At 40.4% G+C, this 23,023-nt stretch overlaps 1 protein-coding gene across 1 annotated transcript in view; it reads right to left on the reverse strand.

The window, feature by feature from the left end:
* Nucleotides 1-5,724: 5,724 nt before the first annotated feature.
* sh3rf1 (SH3 domain containing ring finger 1) overlaps nt 5,725-23,023 on the reverse strand; it is a 171,014-nt gene continuing 153,715 nt past the window's right edge. Inside the window, exons 9-10 of the mRNA XM_069197266.1 lie at nt 15,821-16,173; nt 5,725-10,488 (exon numbers count right to left, since the gene is read on the reverse strand). Of these exons, the coding sequence (XP_069053367.1) occupies nt 10,320-10,488; nt 15,821-16,173 (522 nt within the window). The 3' untranslated portion in view covers nt 5,725-10,319. The remainder of the gene's footprint in view (nt 10,489-15,820; nt 16,174-23,023) is intronic.

Raw genomic sequence — 23,023 nt, forward strand, 5'->3', positions numbered from 1 at the left:
AATGGATCGATAGAATAATAGCTGTGATATGCTGGTATTTGCAAAACACACAATTTAATGGTCCTATTAAAAGTTTCTGATGGAAACTTTTTATTCATATTTGGAAGTGAATAGTGATTTTGTCAGTAGGACAGTTCCGATATTGCAGTTCTTCTGACAGCCCTCGTGTTACACATTCATCATACATTCAGCAAGAGTTAAATTCTCCAGCTTCTGGCTTCACCCGAATGGGACAGAAACAGAACAGGCAGTGTTTTCTGTACCGATACCTTGTGAATAGTTTATCAACCCCACCTCCAATATTACAGGGTTAGGCAGCTCTGGTCCTGCAATGTCTGGCTCCATCTCTAAACTTGAGGACTTACATGAGCCAGTTAATGAGTATGAAGTCATATCAGACATGTTCCAGGTCTTAATCAGGTGCTCGTGGAAGGAAGGCTCTAAAGACCAGAGTTGCTTCCAATCTCCACAGTCCTCTAGGGATAAAAGGGATTTAAATACATCTCTGATCTTAATCGCTTAAGTGAAGTTATCTGGATAGGATCTCAAAACACCCTTTTTGTAGGTGTTAATTAGTTACTAATCATGAAGTATGTTTAGAACCTACAGGACTACAGCTTTCGAAGACTGGAGATGCCCATCCCCGGAGCAATAAAGCATCTGTTGGTTCTTCCTACATTATCTAAACCCCCTTCTCCATCCCTATATTGGCTTAGCACAACTCCCGTAACTGAAGACGGAGCCTGGACTCAGGACAGATGATGGACCCCAGGCACAGTTAAATCCTGCAGAATGACTAGAAACAGCCTATGATCTTTACAGCTGGCGCACCTGCATGTGGATTCTCTAGAACAGTGTACTGAACTGGACTGCCCTGTTTAGTGACCTCACTCCTAACCAGCCATCTTGACTCTCTTGACTAGAGGGGAGACAAAACTTCAGGTCCTGGATATCCAGAGATGTATATTAGTTTGTCCTCTCATCTGCACCACCCAGGGATTGTTCTATTGATTTTCATGTGCTTTTACTGACACTGTGAAAGCATTCTAGTGATTCACTACAAAAGGCAACACCAAGTAAAAGCCAAACAGAAGTGGACTATTAAAAGACAAAAGAGTGGTACCTGCACTGCAACAGACCTGTCCGCACGAAGGTCCTGCAGTATTATAGGCTACTGATGCTGTAATACTCCATCTGTTGTCAAAGCATGTGAAGTGGTTCTTGCTCACCTGCCCCAGGAAGAGAAGATGTTTTGATGCTTTCTTAAGCAAACAAGGGAATTCTTACTCGGATCAGACCATTGAGAAAATCCAGCAGTACCCTGACTGTTAGCAGTGCAGCTTTTGATTGAAGTAGAAAGTGGCAAACTGCTGGACATCCTAAAAATCTTTAAGCCATGTCGCACAGAATGTATGTGCTTGCAAGGCCATGAGAGATCAGGCTCACTGACAGATTCTACCTGGGTGCAAGACAAACAATAGCACACAGTAGCGCATATTCCAACCTGCAATAATCCACCATTTCAAGCCCCCTTTCACTGAGACCTAGGGATCTGACAAAACAGAACGCTCACTTGTCAGAAATAACCCAGAATTCATAACAAAGCAAAAGCAGTGAAAATAACTAACCTTTCAATGCCTTATTTTTGTGTCTATTGTTGAAATCTAGATCACAAACACATCAATGAGTCTAGCATCCTGCTTCCCTCCAGAGAAGGACCACGCTTTAGTAAGTCTTGCAATGCAAAATGACTTCATGAACTACAGATCACCCCTGTCTTTGAGGGGTAAAAACACAACTGATATACATCATTCATGCACAATGCCATTTTACCTGCTGCAGGTCATTCATAAAGACCTCTTGGCTTTGTAATAGGGCAGTGCGGTGTCTCTGTGGCTAAGGATCTGCACCTGCAGCTGGAAGGTTGATGGTTCATATCCCACAGCCGGCAGTAGGAATCCTACTCCATTGGGCCCCTGAGTAAGGCCCTTAACCCCAACTGCTCCAGGGGCACCGTATAAATGGCTGACCTTGCGCTCTGACCCCAAGCTTCTCTGCCTGTCTGTGTGCCTCATGGAGACCAAGTTGAGGTATGCGAAAAGACAAATTCTTAATACAATAAATTGTAAATGGCCAATAAAGTGATCTTATCTTATATAGCAAAAACACAAGATAACATTGCATTGGGTCCATCTGATTTGAGCTGTATCCATGCATTACATAACACTTCCTTCTGTCTCTGTGTGAGCAGAGCCCCCAGTGGTCCCAAGACAGATCCTGTCTTTGCACTTTAAAACAAAGCAGGGGGTTGCATTTGAATACTTTCAAGTTCCTCAGAGCTGATAATTATATTAATTTAAATGGCAACCTTCCCCACACAACCCATTTCAGAAGCATAAGATCAAACATGAAGTGTACAAGGGAAGGTGTTAAGCTTTAAACTGGGGCACAGTAGAGAATTCTTGTTATATTCTTACAAATAAATTAGTTTATACATATAAATCAAGGTCAAATCAATTCCACTACATATCCGGCACAGCATATATCATTTAATGACATTACTGTGGAAGCTGTTCACTGTAAATGCTGTGGACCTAACGTTGCATGAAGTGGGAGGAGAGGAGAAACAGACTAAATTCTTATTCATAGACTAAATATGATACTTCATGCTAGAATTATGTGGTCTAGTCATTATTTTCTAATATGCGTGGTCCCCACAACTCAGTCTCCAAACGCATTCTTGAATGCTTGCTTGATGCGAATAATCCCTGCGGTACGTCCCACCAACTACAGTATTTCCAGGCATGGGGCCTATGGTGAAACATTTAGCATGATACTATGCATAAGGACAAGGTGGCACTACAAGCGAACACTGCCCGTTGAGTGCATATTTCAACATCAAATGTCAGAAGCAGAACAAACATTGTCTTTGTCAGGTATCCGCGCTAGGAGAAAGGGACGCTGTTTTGCTAATCGTGAAGGTAAACATCGGAAAGAATCATTAACATTTCTCTTCCTTCATTTCTACATGCTTGTGCACAACACATCACTGACGTAGTAATCTTCTTCGTAATTAAGAATGTGACTGTGAATTAGACAGGAAAATGAACGGTCACTGTTAAATAGCTAGGAATGTATGGAACATACAGCAGATTTCTTCAGAGCTCCTCACTACACTGAGTTTATACGGTGCTTTCCTTGTCCACTAATACTTGAAATCGACAGGAAGCTGAAAGCAATACATAGAAGGGTCCAATAAAATTTCGTTGAACAAACATTGTCTTTCACTACAACCTTGAGCAAACAACAGCTAAGAAAATTATATTCCTTTATCCGTTAAGCCAACTGTCAACAAATTCTCAATGATGATCTGGAGAGGTGAAACAGATAGGAATTGATTCCGCATCGCGAGCGAGGCTGCTCTTTGATGCGAGGAACAAACAAAAAACAAACAGATCGATAATTCTGTAATGCGGGAAAGTCGTTTCTTCTTGAGAACCGACGAGAAACACTGTCCCCCATGTATCTGGGATTCATCAGTTTGTACTTTATTATTTTTAACCCTAACTGGATCTCAGCTACTCTCCTTGGTCTTACTTATTTGCAATTAAGAATGAGAATATTATGTCACTGTCGAATAAAGTAATTACGGAATCTTATCCAGTGAAAGGATTATCAAAACAACAAAAATTATAATAATAAATCTGTCAATTGCAAAGACCCAATTATACAGATCAAACTAGCAGCAGCATTAAGGAGTAAGAATACAGATGATAAAAGAGGTTCATTATGGAAAACCGCACATTTCCCACATAGGACGGTGCCTTGCAAAAAAGACACAGAAGAATTGTGAGAAGGGTTAGAAAACAAAGCTGTGATCTAACAGTCCTTTTGAAAATCAAGGTCGTCCATCACAGAAATAGATAAAAGCAGAAAAAATTAATCACACAGAACCCGTTGCACCATATTTAAGCTGTCAATGTTTTAAAAAACGAACACCAAGTGAGCACAGCAACAGGAAGAAAATCCGCCTGCCTGATTTTGCCCCAAGTCTGATCCGAAAGGTTCTTTGGTTTGATGTCGAAGACTCAGCATTGCAACTGCAGTCCGGCTTACTTTTAGTCGTTGTGCGGAAGGAGAAACGCACGACATCTATCGAAAAGAGTCCTTCTGACTATGTAAAGATGCCAATGAAAACTGTTCACGCCATTTAAAGCAGACTCATTCAAAACAACCCGCCGTCAACCACTTCCTGTATGAAAAGGCCACGCCCACCTCGAGGTCACATGACGCAGAGCACGGCAGCTCCTAGAACAGGATGAAAGCGCAGAGGAAGCCCAGAAAACTCCCCATCTACCGTAATGTGTGGAATAAGTGCCCCATGCAGAACAGCACTAGCACAATACATCATTAGCGAAATAAGTGCATTAGCACTTGACTGAAAAATGCAAAACACTCGATGAACAAAAGACACGCTATTTTTAGACAAACCCTTTCTTGTTCAAAAGGGATATTGATTTCTGTGGTCTGTTCAGTAACGTAAAATAATAATGTATAAATATAATGTAATGTCCTAATAAAATGAGGCATGAGTTCTATTTTTGGACATTTTATTGTATTTTTTTGCAAGTAGAAAGGGTGAAATTTAAAACGGAGAACAGGATGCACTTCTTCACACAAAGGGCTGTGGAAGCCTGTATCCGAAATTCACTCGATGAATAAACTACTTGCAACCAAAGGAGTTGGACAGGATGAATGGTTTGCTATTGGTTGTAAGCTTTCTTGTGTTCTGATGATCACCAGTCCCAGAGTCAGTTTAACTCATAGATCCAAGTCTGTTCGGTCCTCTTAATTTATTGACTACTACCTTCCTAGTTGTTGAAAGAAACATTCTGACAGTATTTTTCTCAACAGAATAGAGATGTTTTTGGTAATATTTAATACAATTATGGTCAACACCAACAAAAACAACTTACTCCCTGAGGGAAAGTCAAGTTCTGTTTAACTCTAAAGCTGCTAAACGTAGGTCTCATGTATGGCCTGTTGCATTTTAAAAACACCATAATTAACCTTTAAGAAATGACAGAGTAAGAAAAAATAATGACAAAACCAGGTTTTTAAGGTGAAATTACCCCCTAGGGATTGTGACTGTTCATTTGCTCACTACAGCTCCTGTGCGTCTGGTGCCAGTTTTAGTTTCAGAGGCCTCATTCCCCAGACCTGTTCCTCAGAGTACTTGGATCAGCCTCCATACCAGGGGTGCAATGTAGGGGATTTCCACTGCTTAGTGGTCTGTTCCAGTGCAGGTTATACAAGCCACCAACCCTTGTGTAAACTAACAAGGATCAGAAACAGACATGCTGGACATGCAGTTCCTATGTATCTCTGTAACACCTTGTGATGGGATACAAGAGCCAACAGTTCATAAAACATGTTTTGAAACAGGGTTACTTTAATTCAACTCTGCTAACTGAGAAAGCAAAACTAGGCACTGGTTTCATAAATGAGGACAGCACCCTGGAATTCTTTCATTTTCAGGTCTAAAATGGATTTAGCCCCCAATGCATTCAGGTCAGACCTGCTAATTTGTGTGTTATAATGATCCACACTACTTCCAGTTTGCTGTGTGTATGTCTTCTCCAGGGTTGTGTGATTCCTACTAATTATGGCACCAGAGAAAAACAAGAGAGACATACAATATTAATGAGCAAAAGATGAATCATGTTTTAGAACAAAAGGCATTTATTGCTAAAATGCACTTGACTGAAAAAAGCAAAACACTTGATAATAATACAATACAGTTTGTAAATGAACAGAAGACAAATGCCATATTTAGACCAACATTTAAAGTAAATTCTTAAAAGTCAGGACTTGATCGTCCTTCTCCTGTTGCAAAAATATGGCTATATTTGTTCTCTAGCCTCTTGCAGTAATGGAAAATAATGTCCTATTAAAATTATGCATGTGTTCTCTTTTTAAAGAACATCTTCGTGTCTTTTTTAGTGGTCTACACACAATCTCTCCAGCTGTATTATAACAAGTATGCAACATCATGGATTCAATAGTCTTGTTGGAGAAAGAACAGTAATATCAAGATTTCTCCCAGCAGCAGTGTTCTCACCCTCTCCGAAGGGTCTGGCCAATGTGAAGGATTATCATCATGTACATTCACTTCCAAAGGGGAGTTTGTGCTTAACTGTTCTTCCAAATACCATACCGCACTCCTGTCTGGACGAGTCCCCCTTCATATTTGAGCACAGCGCAGTAAAAAAAAAAACAGTACAATATCTTGCAAGTGTCAAGATCTACGAAAAAGCTTTCAATATAGTTTTTTATATCTGTGTCTGCTTTATGTCAAGGTTGAGAGAGCACAAATAAAGACCTTAGCTTCTCTCAACACAACCTAGTATGTTGTTCTGGGGAACATCGGCCTTGTGCTTCACGGTTAACCAAAACATTGTTATCTAGGATCTGAACTATATGAATATTGTCAGAATATACTACTACATATTTCTCAGCATAAATATGAATTAATTTCCACATATAAGAGGATGTCATTTGTTTACATTAGATGAAGGAAAATCAGTTAATTTTCATTTTTTTAACAGTTTATTTTTCCAACAAAGTAGTTTTTTTTCTAATTGGAGAGCAGTCTGCTGCAGTATGACTCTACTGGATTAGGCAACGCGTTTGGTCCAAACTGAGCCTGTAAACCCTTCTACTGTTGCTTCTCCAGCCAGTAAAAATGAATAGAAAAATACAAAGTTATAAAACTCGTGAAGACGCATCCATTGGAAGAAGAAAAAAAGAAGAAGTTGTGCCTTTCTCTGATAAAAACTTCCTAAGCCCTCCAGTAAAGAATCTAGAGCTTTTATTAAAGTCTATAAATCTCTCCTCACATTTCAGCACCTGAGCACATTTCCTGCTCAAACACTGCTGAAAGTCATAAAGGGAGTGGGTGATTTTGGCCTCTGCTGATAACAGTAATGAAGAATTATTAATGGGAGCTGGGTAGTGTTTCAGTTTTCTGATGCTTCTTTAAGGAGGAAACCTTGATAGTAGCCTCCTGGGAACAAGTGATTTTCAATCATTTTGCAGCTGGATAATGTCTCTTTCTACCAATAAATAAGAGACAAAAAAAAAACAGGCATCTGACCCTTAGTCAGCACCCTCCCAGGGGTTAAACTGTAGGCTGTGAGTCAACAGATGAACCTGGAATTACAGGGAGCCCCCTGTTAAAACAATAGGTACAATAAACATCACAACTTATTATTTGTGTAATACTCAAATATATAAAATGTTCAAATGGGATATCTACTTAACACACATAAGAGTGTTATGCAAGTAATGACAGTGATGTCAGCCAGAAATCACTCACCACTGGAGCTGCCCAGATAGTACATGCCAGTGATGCTACTGTATCTCTGTGTTGAATAAAGATTTAAACTGGATGATATGCATCACTTTTTTTCTGTACATGTAAGAAGTATTCAAAATCCACAAGGACACTGAAAAAGTCAACCCCAGCAGGCTTCTTCAGAATAAACACTAAAACACAAGGCAGGGGCCACGGGTCAAAACTATGAGGAAGTTAACAGAAAATTGAGTTATTGAAAATAGGAGGCAATTCTTTACGCAAAGGGTTGTGGGAGTAGGGAACAAGCTGCCCAGCCATGCTGCTGAAGTTGATACCCTGACGTCTGTCAAGGAGATCCTTGGATCAATTAGCTACTAACCTACTAAATGGGCCAAATGGGCTGACTGGCCTCCTCTCGTTTGTAAATGTGCTGTGTTCTTATGCCTGCAATAGATTCAGAAAATGGTAGTGTTCTGTAGCAATCATATGTCAGTAATGATACCACAGAGCATTTGAAAAATACCACAGAGAAACACGTCGCTTCTCAGATTATGCTGTAACTGATTCAATGCCAAATCAGGCGAAAAGTTAAAGATGAAAATGGATTAGGTTCAAACGCCAGCCACGTCAAGAATGCACTCGCTTGCATTTATGTAGCACTATTCATCCCAAAGGGGTTAAGTCAAAGTGGGTTCACCTGACCCACTTGGCCTGTCATTGAAGTGCACGTCTCTGGAGGAGTTCAAAATGGCTTCATCGCCTGTATGAAAGGGGAACTTCAGGAAGGCCAGATTTTGCAGCCAAGTGGGGAATTCAGTCAAGGACACTGGGTTTAACACCTCTACTTTTACAAACAGTACCATGGTAACGCAAAAGACCAAGCAGTCAGGATCTTGGTTTAACATCCCCATCTGAAGGACAGGACTTTATCATTTCAATTGGACTGTCTTTTCTGCTGTCCAGGTGTGCCTGTATATGCCCCGACTATGCATAATTCCTTAATTTAGTGTTTTACTTAATGTGACTATGTAAAATCTATCTGATATAAAGGTCAGGTCCACTGTGCTGGTGTTTTGTTGGCAACCCATACAGCAATTTGACTTTTTTTACTTAAATGCTATGTAACATCTCTCTTAGCTGTCACTGTGGGGAATGTGGTGATTTGTCTGGAACACTAATTAGGTGCTTCACTATCAGCAGGAACCACAGTAACCATATTGGCACTTAGCTGTTCTTTACCAACTGAACCTCATCCAATAGTGCAATTAGGACTTTCACTGGCAGAAACACATTCTGAAATCATAATGAAAAAGGCATAGAAAAGACATCTCCGGATATTTTGTAACTGACAGCTACAAGTGTGCTTTCATGAATGCAAGGTAGGACAGCCTTAAAAATGTCTCTTTTTTCACATTTTTTCAGACTTGAAGATCTTCATGCTAGAACTAGCCTGATGTAGTAATGTGCCTTAGATTCATAAGAAATATATCATTTTCTTTCCTCAAGTTAAAAAAACAAATGATCTACTTAAGATGATTTGATGTACTTTTAGAAATTCTGCACAGCTTGAAGGCAGAAATGAAATACGGATCCAGACTCCGTCACAAGCACTAAAATCGGCCTCAACTTCTAAATAAAATCATTCCTGAAATGAATAAATAAAGCTTTCTATTTACAACTGAAGACACACGCACAATAAAAAAAATCATTTTCTCGAGGCCCTATTTTGAATAAATTCTTCAATAAAGTGGCTTTTCTAGGTGTAGTAGAAAAATATGTTTTTCAGTGTGATCCAATAAAGATTTTCACACTGATGCATTGTGCTCCCAAGGCTGAATTCTGAGATTTGCCATCACCTCCCCTAAACCTCATTTATAAACTGAAGATACATTTATAAACCACAGGAAAATGTAATATCAGTCAGTGTGCTTTATCTGATTCTAATTTCACTGGCTGGTTCTTACAAGCTTCTTCTTTTCTTTATTTTCTCTGTATTTAATTTAGCATTTTCAAAGCAAAGGCTGGACAATCAAGGAAACTGGTACCTTCCACGTACAGAGGAGCTATAGCTTTTAGGAGCAGGACCTTGTCACTTTTTATCATCTCAGCCCTACAGTCACAACATCTTAATAGCGAGAGTATGTGATGATCTTCCCACATTATTCCTTCCTGACTCCTGGTGCTGAGGGCCTAGCGGGGTTTTTTATTGTGTGCTGAGAAATGAATTGTTGTCTTCTACTAAAACCAGCTTAATCCTCTATCCTGACCCCAAGTGGAAAGACCTCGCATGGAACTGGAAATGGTCCCTCCTACAGCTCCCTCCTGGGAAATACCTTAAGCGTCTGACCTTCGCAGGGAAGTTCAGAAGGTCACTGCGGCTGTACGAGAACAATTTATGGTATTCGTAAAAGAAAAAAACAACAAAATCTTCCAAATATTTCACTTAGAATTTACATTTAAATGGACAGAGGTGTGCGCCTCGCTATAGCAAAATCCATATTTCAGGTGGATCTGCTTCCGTCCAGTGTTCATCCTTCCGGTCTGTTCACTGCAGGTGGCTCCATGGGTGAAGGCACTACTTCAGAAAACCACTGTGCGTCCGCGTTGACGAAAGAGCAGCACAGCCTCTCCGAGGCTTCTGGGATGTATACAGTTCTCCACCTCTGTCCGTGCACTCTGAGGTGGTGGAAAAGAGGTACGGGGAAAGAGAGGGGTTGTGCACCGAGAGGGAATTTTCTGTGCTTTCTTCAAAGGTCCTCGTCGCTTCTTTGGAAGTAACAATGGCAGTGAATGTCAATGGTTCACCTTAACGCTCCTTGTGCTCGGAGACGCCAAACCTTTGAAGGCGAAAGTCCCGACTGTGTGGCGGGGGGTGTTTAAGAGACAGACTTAAATAAAAAAAAACTGATAATGCCAGAAAGCCCGGTCCTGTCTGCGCCAATCTGGTGGAGAAAGGCCCTATTCAGAAGCTTTCCACAAAGCTGCCAGGGAAGAGGCCCGTGCGGCCCGTGCGCTGCAGGGTTCCCTTGAACCACCCGTCGTCCCTCTTCTTGTGCACAAAGACAATGTCGCCCTCCTTCAGCTCGATCTCGGCCTCGCTCTGAGGTGGGTAAGGCACCACCACGCGGTACCTGTGAAAAAAGCAAAGAGCTTTAGAAGATTCGCCACCGTAGCCCTGGGGAGACAGTCAGAAATCGCCGCTCTCAAAATGTACGGAGCAGAACTGAATTATCAAAGTCAAATGAATCCCTGAAGGTATTAAAGCAGGAAATAAGTCAGGGAATGTACTGCATGTACTGACAGGTTCACCTAAATGTTTCATTTACAACAAAAAAAAGTAAGTGACAAATGTGGGGATGTTCAGAACTGTTCTTGCTGATAATTGGCAGTTAAACCCACCAAAACAAACAAATATGACATTTTTCATTCTTTGAAAAAAAAAAGACTTTTAAATGTATGAGAGCAACTATCGTAATGGAACATAAAATTAGTGCCTTTTCTCCTTCTTACCAAAGGGAATTTCAAATGGCATCGGGGACACAGACAAACATTTCATTTTCATGAAGAACTTGCTGGTGAGACTCCCACGAGTCTAACGTGGCAATATCCATTGCATACTAAAGAAAAGCACAACAACCAAAGTGTGAGCCAATGCAATAAAGAGGAAGGTTGCCTGACTATCAATATCAGTTTGCTGTGATTGTCGCTTGAGTGAATTGTTCATTCAAAAATACATAAACGTTTTAGGAACAGCATACAGGACTTGCATGTGTATGACTGACTCTTTTTCTTGCCATTGGCCTAGCACACTTGGAAAATTACAGCTCTAGCCATTGCAGCAGAAAGGTTAAAGGGAATGCATGATGGTAATGAACTTCATTTAATATAGTGTCTGGAAAAGCCACCCCAGTGCACTCATCTCAAATTCATTTCAAAACACTTAATGATGTCTAGGAGCTGCAAGATAAAAGGAAAAAATATGGATGCCTTTTAGGATGCTGCTGTTTTTCTCCAACACCTATTGCATATATAAAGACATTAAGTTAAATCGGAATTTTTAAAGCCTAGGAATTAACTGTAAAACTGAAACATGATTCTAAGCTTCACAATCCTTTATTGTTGCTGCTTACGTTTCGGCAATCCATACAAAAATCATTTAAAGCTTTATTATTAAAGATTCTTCTGGACGGTAATTGTTTTTTTTCAATTTGAGTGCATTCAGCAGATCTGTGCCCTATTTTATGAATTGATACAGAGGGGTTAGGGCTGCTTGCAAAAAAAAACAGTTCACAGCCAAATACATTTCAGACATCGATTTTGCTCACAACGACATGCATTTGTCCCTGTAATTACAGAAAAATGAAGGCCTCTCGTGGCTTTTCCACAATTGCAGCAATATTCTTTCTGCGCTGACTACATTCAGTGTGCTGCTTTCAGAAAAATCAATTGATCGTTTTTCAGTCTGGTGATAAATCAGCCTTTCTTGAGCTCTGAATGACAGATCTGAAAGGAGATCTATAACTCAGTCAGGGAGGGACAGCGTAATATGTTGCTATTCGAGAGTCCTGTAGCTTTGTGCCCATGTGGAAAAACATTGTTAACAACCTGATTCATCAAATAAACAAAAACAGAAGGTTTATGAAAAAAATCATACACAACATGCCTCTCCTGACCCAATAAAATCACTGAGAATGCACATACTAGGACTTAACAGTATTCATAAGCATATATATTTACAGCAGAAACACATATCTAGAGAAATTTCTCAGGCAAATATTTCAAAATTCAAAACCACTGCAGCTCCCAAAAATATTATAAAGTACAGATTCCCATTTAATTCAAATACGAAAGATTGCAAGCCTTTCAGTATCACCTGTCTCAGAACTGCACTCGTATTTCATATGTGTAAGCTGGGGAAGGAGGGGGGGGGAGGGGTTGGTGACAGAGGCCTGGATGTTCCCCAAAGTGAAATGGGCGATCGAGACGCGAGAAGCAGCCTGGGCTCTGTTATTTCTCTGGGGGGCTCAAGATGAAGCTAAATCCCTGAGCGCACAGACACATCTCCTGTCCTTGCTCTTCAGACCTTTGGACATCTGGTATCAGACCTGGCATGCCTTGAAATGTCTCCATCTCAAAACATCGTCTCAGCTCATACCCCTACTCTGCCTGGGCTCCCTGTCTAGATTCTGCTGCCCTGAGGTCTGCTGTCATGACGTAGGTGTGCTTGTGAGCTTAAATGGTTGCCACGGTGATTCACTGAGCATGTTTTACTGAGGACACTAGGACTCTTGGCTGACAGTAGGCGCTATACAGATTCTACTTCTCTGAGCGAATTAATTATTTCAACGGTGACAAACACTGGATACCTGTGCACACATACATATGAATGGCTGACACCTGTGTGAATTCCTTCCTGAAAAGGAATTAATAAATGTAGAGGAGATCAAGATTTGATTACTAGGTGGTGAGACTGCTTCAGAGCATTACAAATTAAAATCCTCCCCAAACAACCTGGAACTGGTGTGTAAGTGCTAATTGGAATTGGTATTCGCACTCACTGTCGGTGACTTCACAAGCATTGTTAAAAACTATGTCCACTTATAATGCACTCACACAGTAGCTGCTTCCCATAATGCTTTTAATGCTGTAATTTTATATTCTGTCCTCTTTATTCCCTTTTTATTTCTTACTCACATTATCTGGATGTACTGTGAAAGTGTCAAGGCTTTTTGCACAAGTAGAAACCTCTTTCCCACCTTGTATTTTCTATCTTCATATAATACCCTCCTTATCAACAATAAAAAAATGAAATCTGCTTTGAACTTGTCTTAGGTCTTTTTGTATTTTTATTTGCAGCTTCTAGAGGGTTCACTAACCATCCTATGTTGGCATCACCTGTTAGCGTGACTAGTTTACTTGTCAACTGGAATGTGGAGATCAGAATATAAATTATGAAGAGTAGTGGTCCTAATACAGATCTTTGTAGTACACTAATTACATCACACCTGTTCACCATTTAACTGTACCATCCATTAACCCGTTCTGTATCCAAATGCATGTTTCAATGACTTCCTTGCAATTTGAGAATTAACCTTTTATGAAGAGTTTTATCAAATGTTTTCTGAATATCTTAATATACTATATTGAATGCTTTGTGTACTATATATCCACTACTGCTGTTGGTTGTTCAACAAGTTAGGAAGGAATACCTTTTTTAAAATCCATCGTGACATTTGACTTGAATTTCCACGTGGACAATCCTCAGATTTATTTTGAATAATCATTTCTATAATTATCTTACTTGTAATAGAAGTAAGACCTATTCTTGTATAATTACTTTTTTGGGTTCTGTCACCCAGTTTATGCAAGGGCACTACTATCAACTTTAAGTAAATGCGTATTACCCCTGTTTTGGGAGCGCTGGAAACATTTTGTCAACAGCCTTGATTGTTAAGGGACAGCTGTTATAAAACAGGCACTATAGATGTCTTTATCTTAAGTGCTTCCATGACCTGTAAAACTTCTATTCTATGCTAACATTCATCAATACCAAACAATGTCTTTCCCAAGGCTGAGACTTGCTGCTTATGTCTTCTTTAGTAAACACTCAATATTGATTTCTTAAAAAAAATCTGCTATCTTCTTTTTACGGTCTCTAAACTCTAGAAGCTTACATTAATATCCCTGTAACATTTCACTGTTTTTCTTCGGTGTAGGCAATGCCTACAAAAAGTTTAATTTGAAGCTCAACTGTGATAGTCCTATTAGTCGCTCAAACATTCGAATATCTTTTTACCTGAAGATCATTATATTACTTTTCCTTTAACAGTATTCCTTTGTGGTGTTTTGACAGTGTTATCTTTTCCCTTATATTTCTCTTCATTTATATATTACCATAATCATCACTGTTTCTAGCTTTGGATTCACTTTCTATAGGAATGGATTTATTCTGTGCCTCAGGCAGAATGGCTGTAAGCCAAATTCATTTGCCACTGACTACATACCTTTCACAGTGAAAACTATCACACTGAATAAACATGAAATAATTTGACTGCAAACATGGAATGTAAAGTGACTGTACTTTATCCCAGCATTTAACCTTTCAAGAGCTGAAATAGGTCACCTTCCTCAAGCCTGTGAGGACAGGTGGTCATAGGAGAACAAACAAAACTCTGAATCAATCTGGACCAAAAAAAAAAGACAGAAGACAAAAGCAAGAACATGGCCAAAGTGCAGGAAAGCTACACTCTTCCATTCCCCTTTCTGCATGCCAGAGGAATTTAATTAATCATAATCAAAAAGTAATTACCGTGAAGCAGCACTGAATGACTGCATAACTCATTAGAGCTGAAAGTCGGACAGCGTTGCAATGTTCTCCTGCGTCTTGCAGTGAGCTACACCCGATTTACAACAGGATGGAGTAAGACAAAATTAAAATGTCTAGGGCCTGACTAGCTATAGGCGCTTTTAAATTAAATAGTGTATTTTCATAATGAAAACGCTCCCCATTTAACCACGACCCAAAAAGAGTCTGGGCTCTCACTTTTGATTTATTTCACATTTCTGACTGCAGAGTGCCACAGGGGAAACAGTCAATTTAAATGTCTAACCCATCTACTCCAACTAGTGGGATTTGCAATTTGTTAGCTATATTAGATTGGAAACATTTGGAATTTGTTTTTCACAAGCCTTTAAAATGAACAACTCCAGATACTGTATATTCGAATATCAGCAACGATGGATGTAGTGCCTTTGTCTCTCTTCTAGGGAGTCCATCTGGTTTATTTTTAATTTTAATTTTTCCTTTTAATTTAAGATCAACTTTACCAATGTGCACATCTGCAAGGTATTAATTGGTCCTTAATGCGTAATCCCTTCCATGTTCCACAAAACATTTTTAAAATATTTTTTAGTGCATGTATATAGCTTTTTTTTATATAGTGAACCAAGATATTTAAACATTATTTAGTAAGGTTTAATACTGAACATTACTAAAGTGGCACATTAACATAAGAAAATGAGTTTTTCAAGGAGTTCTCTGTGATCAAGGCACAAATTGATTTAATTTTGCTGTGGTGGTAAACTTACGCCCAGAGCTTTACTAAGCAAGGAAATATGATAGCCTGGAGGTGGGATGTCCTACCTGAAGGAACTGAGCAGTTTTAATCCCCAAGGGAGAAGACTATAAGGGGACATGATGCCAGTATTCAAAATCCTCAAAGATATCAAGCCCTCTTCAGAATGAACAGTGAAGCACAGAGTGGAAGTGTTGAAAACTGAGAACAGGAGGCACTACTTTACATAAAGGTTGGCGGGAGTGTGGAACAAGCTACCCTGCCATGTTGCTGATAATCTGGTCTCACTCAGAGTGCTGTCGGATGAGATCCCTGGATCAATGAATTACTAACTACCAAGTTAATAAACTAGAAGGGCCAGCTGGCCTCCTCTTGTGCCGACTCTTACCTCTCCCGGGACAGGGGCTTCGGCTCCGGCCGGATGGCGATGAGCGAAGAGCAGGGCTGCCTGGCGGGCGGCGAGACGGAGAAGTTCAGATCCAAGGAGCCGGACTTCCTGTGCAGGGGCTCCATGCCCATGGCCCCCTGCATCTCGCTCTCGATGGGGCAGGACCCCGCCCTGCCGTGGCTCAGCCCCGAAGGCAGGTTGGCCGCCGTGGCCCCCTGCATGGGCCCCTCAGCGGCGGCGGCGGCTGGTGTCTGCGGCTCGTGTGTGGGCGAGACAGAAGGTGGGGAACGGGACTTCTTTTTTGCCGACGCCCCTGACAGGAGCTTCAGCAGCCCGCCTGCCTTCTTCTCCTTCTGCAAAAAGGACACGGACACGCTCGAGTTAGGACCCACAATTCCCCACACATCCTGCGGTGGTCAGCATTCAAAGATGGGAGCCCCAAGCTGGCTATCGCACACTTTCACACAATGGCATCTCACACTGCACACACAGTTTCATCTGGTTTCGGCAATGGGTGACTCCAGTAGCTATCATCTCAAAGGTCTCTCATGTACGAATGCTAAAGCCCAGAGACATTAACAGCGAGAGAATTTGAACCTCCAAGGAATATTAATACTGTTGGAATCAATATTGAGGGCACCCACAGTCTGCTCCCCAAGAACCGTAATGCTTGAGGTTTCTGTTCCACCCTCAGTTCTTGAGTAACCTACTTAAAGTAGGTTGATTATTCATATAATTCTTCAATCGCAATGCTTTCCAGGACTGTAGGCAGTGATGGATTAAACTGAATTATAAAACCTGCAGGATCTGGCACTCCAGGATCAGGTTTTCCATCTAAATAGCTCATTATTTTGAATAACATGTTAATCCCTTCTTTGGAAAACAACCGTCATTAACAAGAGGTCCCAGAAGATCTGTCACTGAAGAAACCATGATAACGCACACAGTTTAGGCACACATTGGCAGGAATCTTCACCGAAGAACTTCATACATAAGCATTCTCTCTCACACATTTTGATTTGCATGAATTGATTCCCTATCTTATGAACAGAGGCCTGTCTCTTTCACTACAATTCACACCCACTGGCCAAAATTAAGTAACATTTGTTTTCCGAGTGAAGAGATGAGCCAGTGTGCGAACTGCAAAGGAACATGCAGAGATTAATTCCACGCCTAAAAGCAGAAAGAAGCAAAAGACACAATGTTTTCCCTGTGTTGCCTCTTCGGCTCAGTGTGTTCCCGAAGAAGGCCTGTCAGCTGAAACACTGAGATTTTTCATCTTTTCTTTCTACTTTTCAGTGTGGAATGAATCACTGCTTGAACATACATATCCACACACATATCATGGTCTCCAAACTGTCACTGCCTCTTTCATCTCTGCAATTCACTTGCCTTAACCGTTTTGAAACAGAAAAAGAACGAAGCTTACATTTCCCCAACCTAAAATGTACAGGGAATAATGAAGGACAATGTGCATTAAATCACCATTAGGGGGCATGTAACACTACTTTGGGTCACCTCAGCAACAAATCAGAAAATTGGTTAAAAGAGAAGCTTCTGTCTAGCAAGACAGACAACAAGACAATTTTATTTACTGTAGTTCATTGCTAGGGGTCCGTCCATCCATTTTCTAACCATTTTATCCAGTACAGGATCACAGGGGTGCCTGAGCCACAGGTGTAAGACAGGATACATCCTGGACAGAAAACTGTTGCATACACAGACACACATACATTCTCACACCAGGACTAGTTTTCCCAGAAGCTGGTTAACCTACTACTATGTGTTTGGAAACCAGAGCATCTGGAAGAAATCTAGGAGAACATGGGGAAAACATACAAACACCACACAGATAGCACCCCAGGACTGGAATGGAGCCCAGGGCCCAAGCACTGTGAAACAGCAATGCTAATCACTGCTCCACCATGCTGCCCTTGCTAAAACTTCTACTATTAAGGGCCTGAAACATTAGGTTGAAAAATTGAAAAAAAAGAGAAGAAACTGGCACATAAGTGACAAGAGAATACTCTCAAGAGGTAATAAATTAAATACAGATTTTGAAGTGCAAAGAATGATGAGGAAGCAGTGGTCTTTAAAACAAACATCCAGGTACTAAAACACTCCCAGCCACAGCATGCTTTCCAAACGCTCACTTTACAGCAATAAGAAGACTATCTTTGGACTTTCTTATGCAATTAAGTTACCTGGAATGTCCAATAGCAGCAAGATTTTCTTTAACAAACCACATAGTTTTAATTACTTCAATTTTAAAGTTATTTTATTTAGCCTAGTAGAATGGACCAAATACACTAAAGAAGACTAAAGCAGAGGAATTGTTAACCGTTCAATCTACAGCGCTCTCCATAAGTGTAGATCAAAATCGCTCTTTTTGCTGAATACTCAAGCAATTCACATTTGACACAAAAAGATGGATCCTGAGGCAAAAGTCCAGAATGTCACCTTTTATTTGCAGGTATTTCTACACATATACTGTATGCTTTAACGTTTTAGAATAATACCACTTTTTGTATTCCATCCCCCTGATTTAGGTGAGTATAACTACTGGGACTGATTAATGTAAAATATAAACTATTTTTTTTGTAATTAGTAAATTAAAGTAATAAAACTTGGACTTGGTTGCAAATCCTTTCTACGCAATTACTGCATCAAGCTCTAAGACCCATTGACAGCAACCAGACTCTAGTTTTGTTCTTCAGAGATGCTTTGCCAACCCTTTGCTGTAGCCAATATCAGTTGGTGTTTGTTGTGGAGGGTTTCTGACTTCAGTATCCTTTTCACCGAGGGAAATACATGCTTGATTGGAATTAAATCAGGAGATTGACTTGGACAGTCAAAGACTTTACACTTTGTTCCACTGAGCTCCTTGTTTGCTTTAGCTGTGTGTTTTGGGTCATTGTCTTGCTGCATGATCAGGCACCAGCCAATGAGTCTGGAGGCATTTTCTTGTACATACAGCAGAAAAGATGTTCCTGTACAGTTCTGAAAGACAATCATTAGTTATGACATCAATAAAGAGAAGTGAGCCTGTTCCAGAGGTGATCAGGAGTTATGATCATGGTATATCATAACTTCACCATGTTACACAGATGAAGTGGAATGCTTTGTTTCGTCTGCAGTCTATTGCTTTCTCCATTCTTTCACCTTGCCATTACTTTGGTAAAGGATTATCCTTGACTTACCTGTCCATAACACTTTGTCCCAGACTTCTACTGGCTCATCTCAGTAGTTTTCAGTAATTTGTAATCTGGCTTTTCTATTTTTAGTGCTGATGGCAATTCTGCCATCGAATTATAATTCTGCAAACAGTAGATTGTGATGCCTTCACCCCTGCACTGTGGAGGTTGTTGGTGATCTCAGCAACCGTTATTTTAGATTTCCTATTCTCAGCTCAGATAATTTTTCTGTCATCAACTACTGTTGTTTTCCTCGGCCAACCTGGTCGCTGTTTGTTTACATATAGCGGTGGTTTCTTTCTTTTTCAAGATATACACGAAACAACAACATAAAAGCACAGATATACCCAGAAATATGAGGTGACATTCTGTACTTTTACCTCATTCATCTTTTCAACTCAAATCCGAACTACTTGAATATACAGAAAAAAGGACCATTTTGACATCAGTGACCCAATACCTATGGAGGCCACAGTATGTAAAGAAAAAAAGTGCTCCTCTCAGTGACGAGTGAGGCTGCCCTGTAGAGAGAAGATTAATGGATAGAGGTGATCTGGTGTGTATTAAGGGCCATGTGGCTGTGGATGGCAGGAGGGTCTACAAGGGGCTGCCAAATCCAATAAACATTTCATGAGGCAAAGCCACCACAGCCAGGAATGTCTCTCCATCAAGGGCCAGGCCACAAGACACCGTGTGGCACGTCAGCCTGGATATATATATATAGTTTACCCATGTAGTCCAAAAGCTAAACAGAGGCCATTCATCTTCCATAATCTGCTTGTAAACAAAATGGAGAGGAAAGCAATTCTGACTGTTTGCTTGCGGCAACGCAAATTCACTTAGCTGATTTTGTGAAAGCGTGTGGCCGATGCAAATCAACGAGTTCAACGGAAAACACTACAGTTTAGGTTAATATACGTCATTTCACAAGGCCTCTTAGTATTGTAACTCCACTAGGAAAAAAAGTGTATACCCACAGTATACCCATCTCTTTATAGGTAGGATTTTTGTCAGTTTCTGGCTGACAGTTACCCTGTAAAGAGAAACAGGTATGAGAAGTGAAACACATTCAAACTGAAAAGGAATTGGTGTTTCATCCTGTGAATGAGACGCACAAAACATGTATTCAAACTGTAAATAAATGTAGTTTTGCTCTACCTATTGGCTTCTGTTTCTTCTGTGCTCATAATTACTTTGGCCTGTTTACCACGATCACAAAAATGATTTATGTTTTTTTTTTCCCCCCAGAAAACACCACATAAAATAAAAGCTCAAATCAAAGGTTCACAGTCGGAAGGTTGAGAGGGCCACAGTCCAGACCCTGCATGATACTAAAGAGGCTCAAAATGAAAGCTTTCCTGGTAAACGCATCCTTGCGTTCTGTGACAGTGAGAATAGCTTCCTCCTGCTGTCCCATCTGTCACATAGCAATGCATTACTACAATTACCACGAAGCAGAAACGGAAAAACTGCAGGTCTGGAACCGCTACGCTATTTTGTCTTGGTCTCAACTTCCTCTCCTGTACCCACCGAACAATGCACGGTTCTGAACCCGTGACCCCCACAGCAGAGAGTATCAGGCTCCAATTACTGTGCACTCGGTTGTGAAAATGTAATAGCTCAATTACTTCAGAGAGGGAGGGTGGGGAGGGGGCAGCTTCACACTGAGCACACAGCGTGCCTCAGAGGAGCCAAGACCAGAGCCCTCCCCTCCTCCCCACCAGAGGGGCGAGGTCAGAATGGCTGGGCTGCAGAACACGACGATTCCAGTCAATCAAGCAGATGTGAGGCCCAGTCTAATGGATGAGTCAGAGCCCATCATCAGGGAATAATCAAAGCCAAGCCGCACAACGTACAGTACAATACCTTAGACGGCAGAGCCCACGGTCACTCGAAGACTTCCACTTGGCTCATCTTTAACGAGCGAATGTGATTAACTGTGATTGCGAATTCTATTTTTTGTGTCGGCGAAGAATCAACCAGTTTTTTTTTTTAAAAGACTTTTTTTGTGTCTTTAATATGTCTGAGGAGTGATGCGCACACCCTATTCTGGCAGAACGTAGTTTCTTGTTTAAGGCAGATCGTAGGGAAAAACATTACCCGTTTCCAAAAGTTGATGGAAGGTTGCAGTACAGAAGAAAAATGCAAGAAAACATAAGGTTTTCACAACACTATTTATAGTATTGTCTATGTCAAAAATAACATTCTAGCAATGATGCAGAACATCAAGTGATTCAGGGTGTGCATATGTTTTTCAAGATATCACCTGGGGATGCCTTCTACTCTTCAGCATGTTAGAGTTTGTAAATAATCTGAAATATCCCAACATTAGCTATTTAAAATTACAGCATACGTATTGGCAATATTCTGTGATCGTAATTACAAAAAAGCAAAATACGAGGTTTTGTTAATGCATCACAAAAATTAGAGTTTACAACTGGGGCTCAATATTTTCACACTACAAAACTGCCAAAATACTATACTTCAGTGCTGTAAAATAGCTATTTATGTTATTGAATGGTGACATTAAAACAACATTAAACCTCCACTGTAACACCAGAATATGACAAAACTGAAGCAAAAGCCTAAAGTCCACGGAGCATAATTAAAACAAGACGACAATGCTGAACATGTCCCAATACAACAGAAAGATGCAGCTGTATGTTTAAATTGTAGCAGAAGCAACAACTGTAGTGCACCAAATAGATATTGCCCTTTTTGGATATAAAGATACCTTAACATCTGCAGTATCAACACATCAGAGGACAAAGGAGTAACAGGGAAATTTAACAATGAAACAGACATATAAAACACAACCCTGAATCCTGTTAAAATGTTTTTTTAATGCTAATGAGTTCCCACTTAGTCGTGTATGCCTTTAAGATCCTGCTCAAATTATCTTATTTAAGGCTGATTAAAGAGGGGCCTTCTTTTTATGCTAATTAATATTTTCACTTCTGTCTTTGAGGGACCAGCTGGAACTAAATATTATGACTTTGAGCAGTCCTGGCTAATCCGACACAAGCAGTGTTGTAGTGTTTGTGACAAACGAATGTGAGCCATAGAGTACCACAGTGTCTCCATTGAACCCTTAACTGAACCAAATAGAACTGATTTTTAACTTTTTGTTTTCCCTGCACCAGACTTGGTTCCACAAATAATCTCCTATATGTGTGTGACGGTCAAAGGTATGGGGAGCAGACCTCTGTTTCAGCTTGGACTAATTCATGCTCCTCTCAGCTGTTTAAGAGCACGAGGACTGGTGTTGAGTATCAAATAATGCCATTTCAGACACAGGAGGAAAGACACTGCCGAAGACTCCTTTGTGTGCTCTTCGTGTTGAAAGGGCCCACTGGGTACATTCAACCAAGTCACTCAAACAATAAACCTGAGTGAGAAGAGAACTGGAACCCCACATCTGACAGATTTCATGCTAATTCCTTTGCTGATTCAAAGAGCGAAATGGTTTTGAAAATACAATCCAATGATCAAACTAATGGAAATCAGTTGCAATAAATACCAGAAGACCTACTGTAGTAGTACACAGAAAACCAGGGAAGCTCAGCTGTTTTACTATATAGCTATTGTAGGCAATAAGAGGATAGCAGAGAGATGTAATCCATTTAGTGTTATAGGTCACCCTAAATCCCTAAACCCTAAACCCTAAAAGAATCTCCAGCCCTCGTCCTACAGAGTCCCAGTCCAGTTATTCTTATTGGTCACCCCTTAATCAGGGAATCCCCAGTTCTGGTCCTGAAGAGCAACAATCCATTTCATCTTATAGCGTACCCTCAATTAGGGGTCTCCAAACCTAGTACTGGAGAGACCTAATCCAGTTAATCTGATAGGTCACCCTAAATCAGAGGAACTCTAGCCCTGGACCTTTCTTCTGGTCCTGCTTAATTGATTAGCATTAACTTGTTCCAGGTCTTTAGAAATGACTGACTTAATAATTACAAAACCTATTAAAAAACCAATAAAGAAAAGTCTTGGCTTTGAAGTGCAGAAT

Source organism: Lepisosteus oculatus, chromosome 13 (assembly GCF_040954835.1).
Source record: "Lepisosteus oculatus isolate fLepOcu1 chromosome 13, fLepOcu1.hap2, whole genome shotgun sequence".
Classification (NCBI taxonomy): domain Eukaryota; kingdom Metazoa; phylum Chordata; class Actinopteri; order Semionotiformes; family Lepisosteidae; genus Lepisosteus; species Lepisosteus oculatus.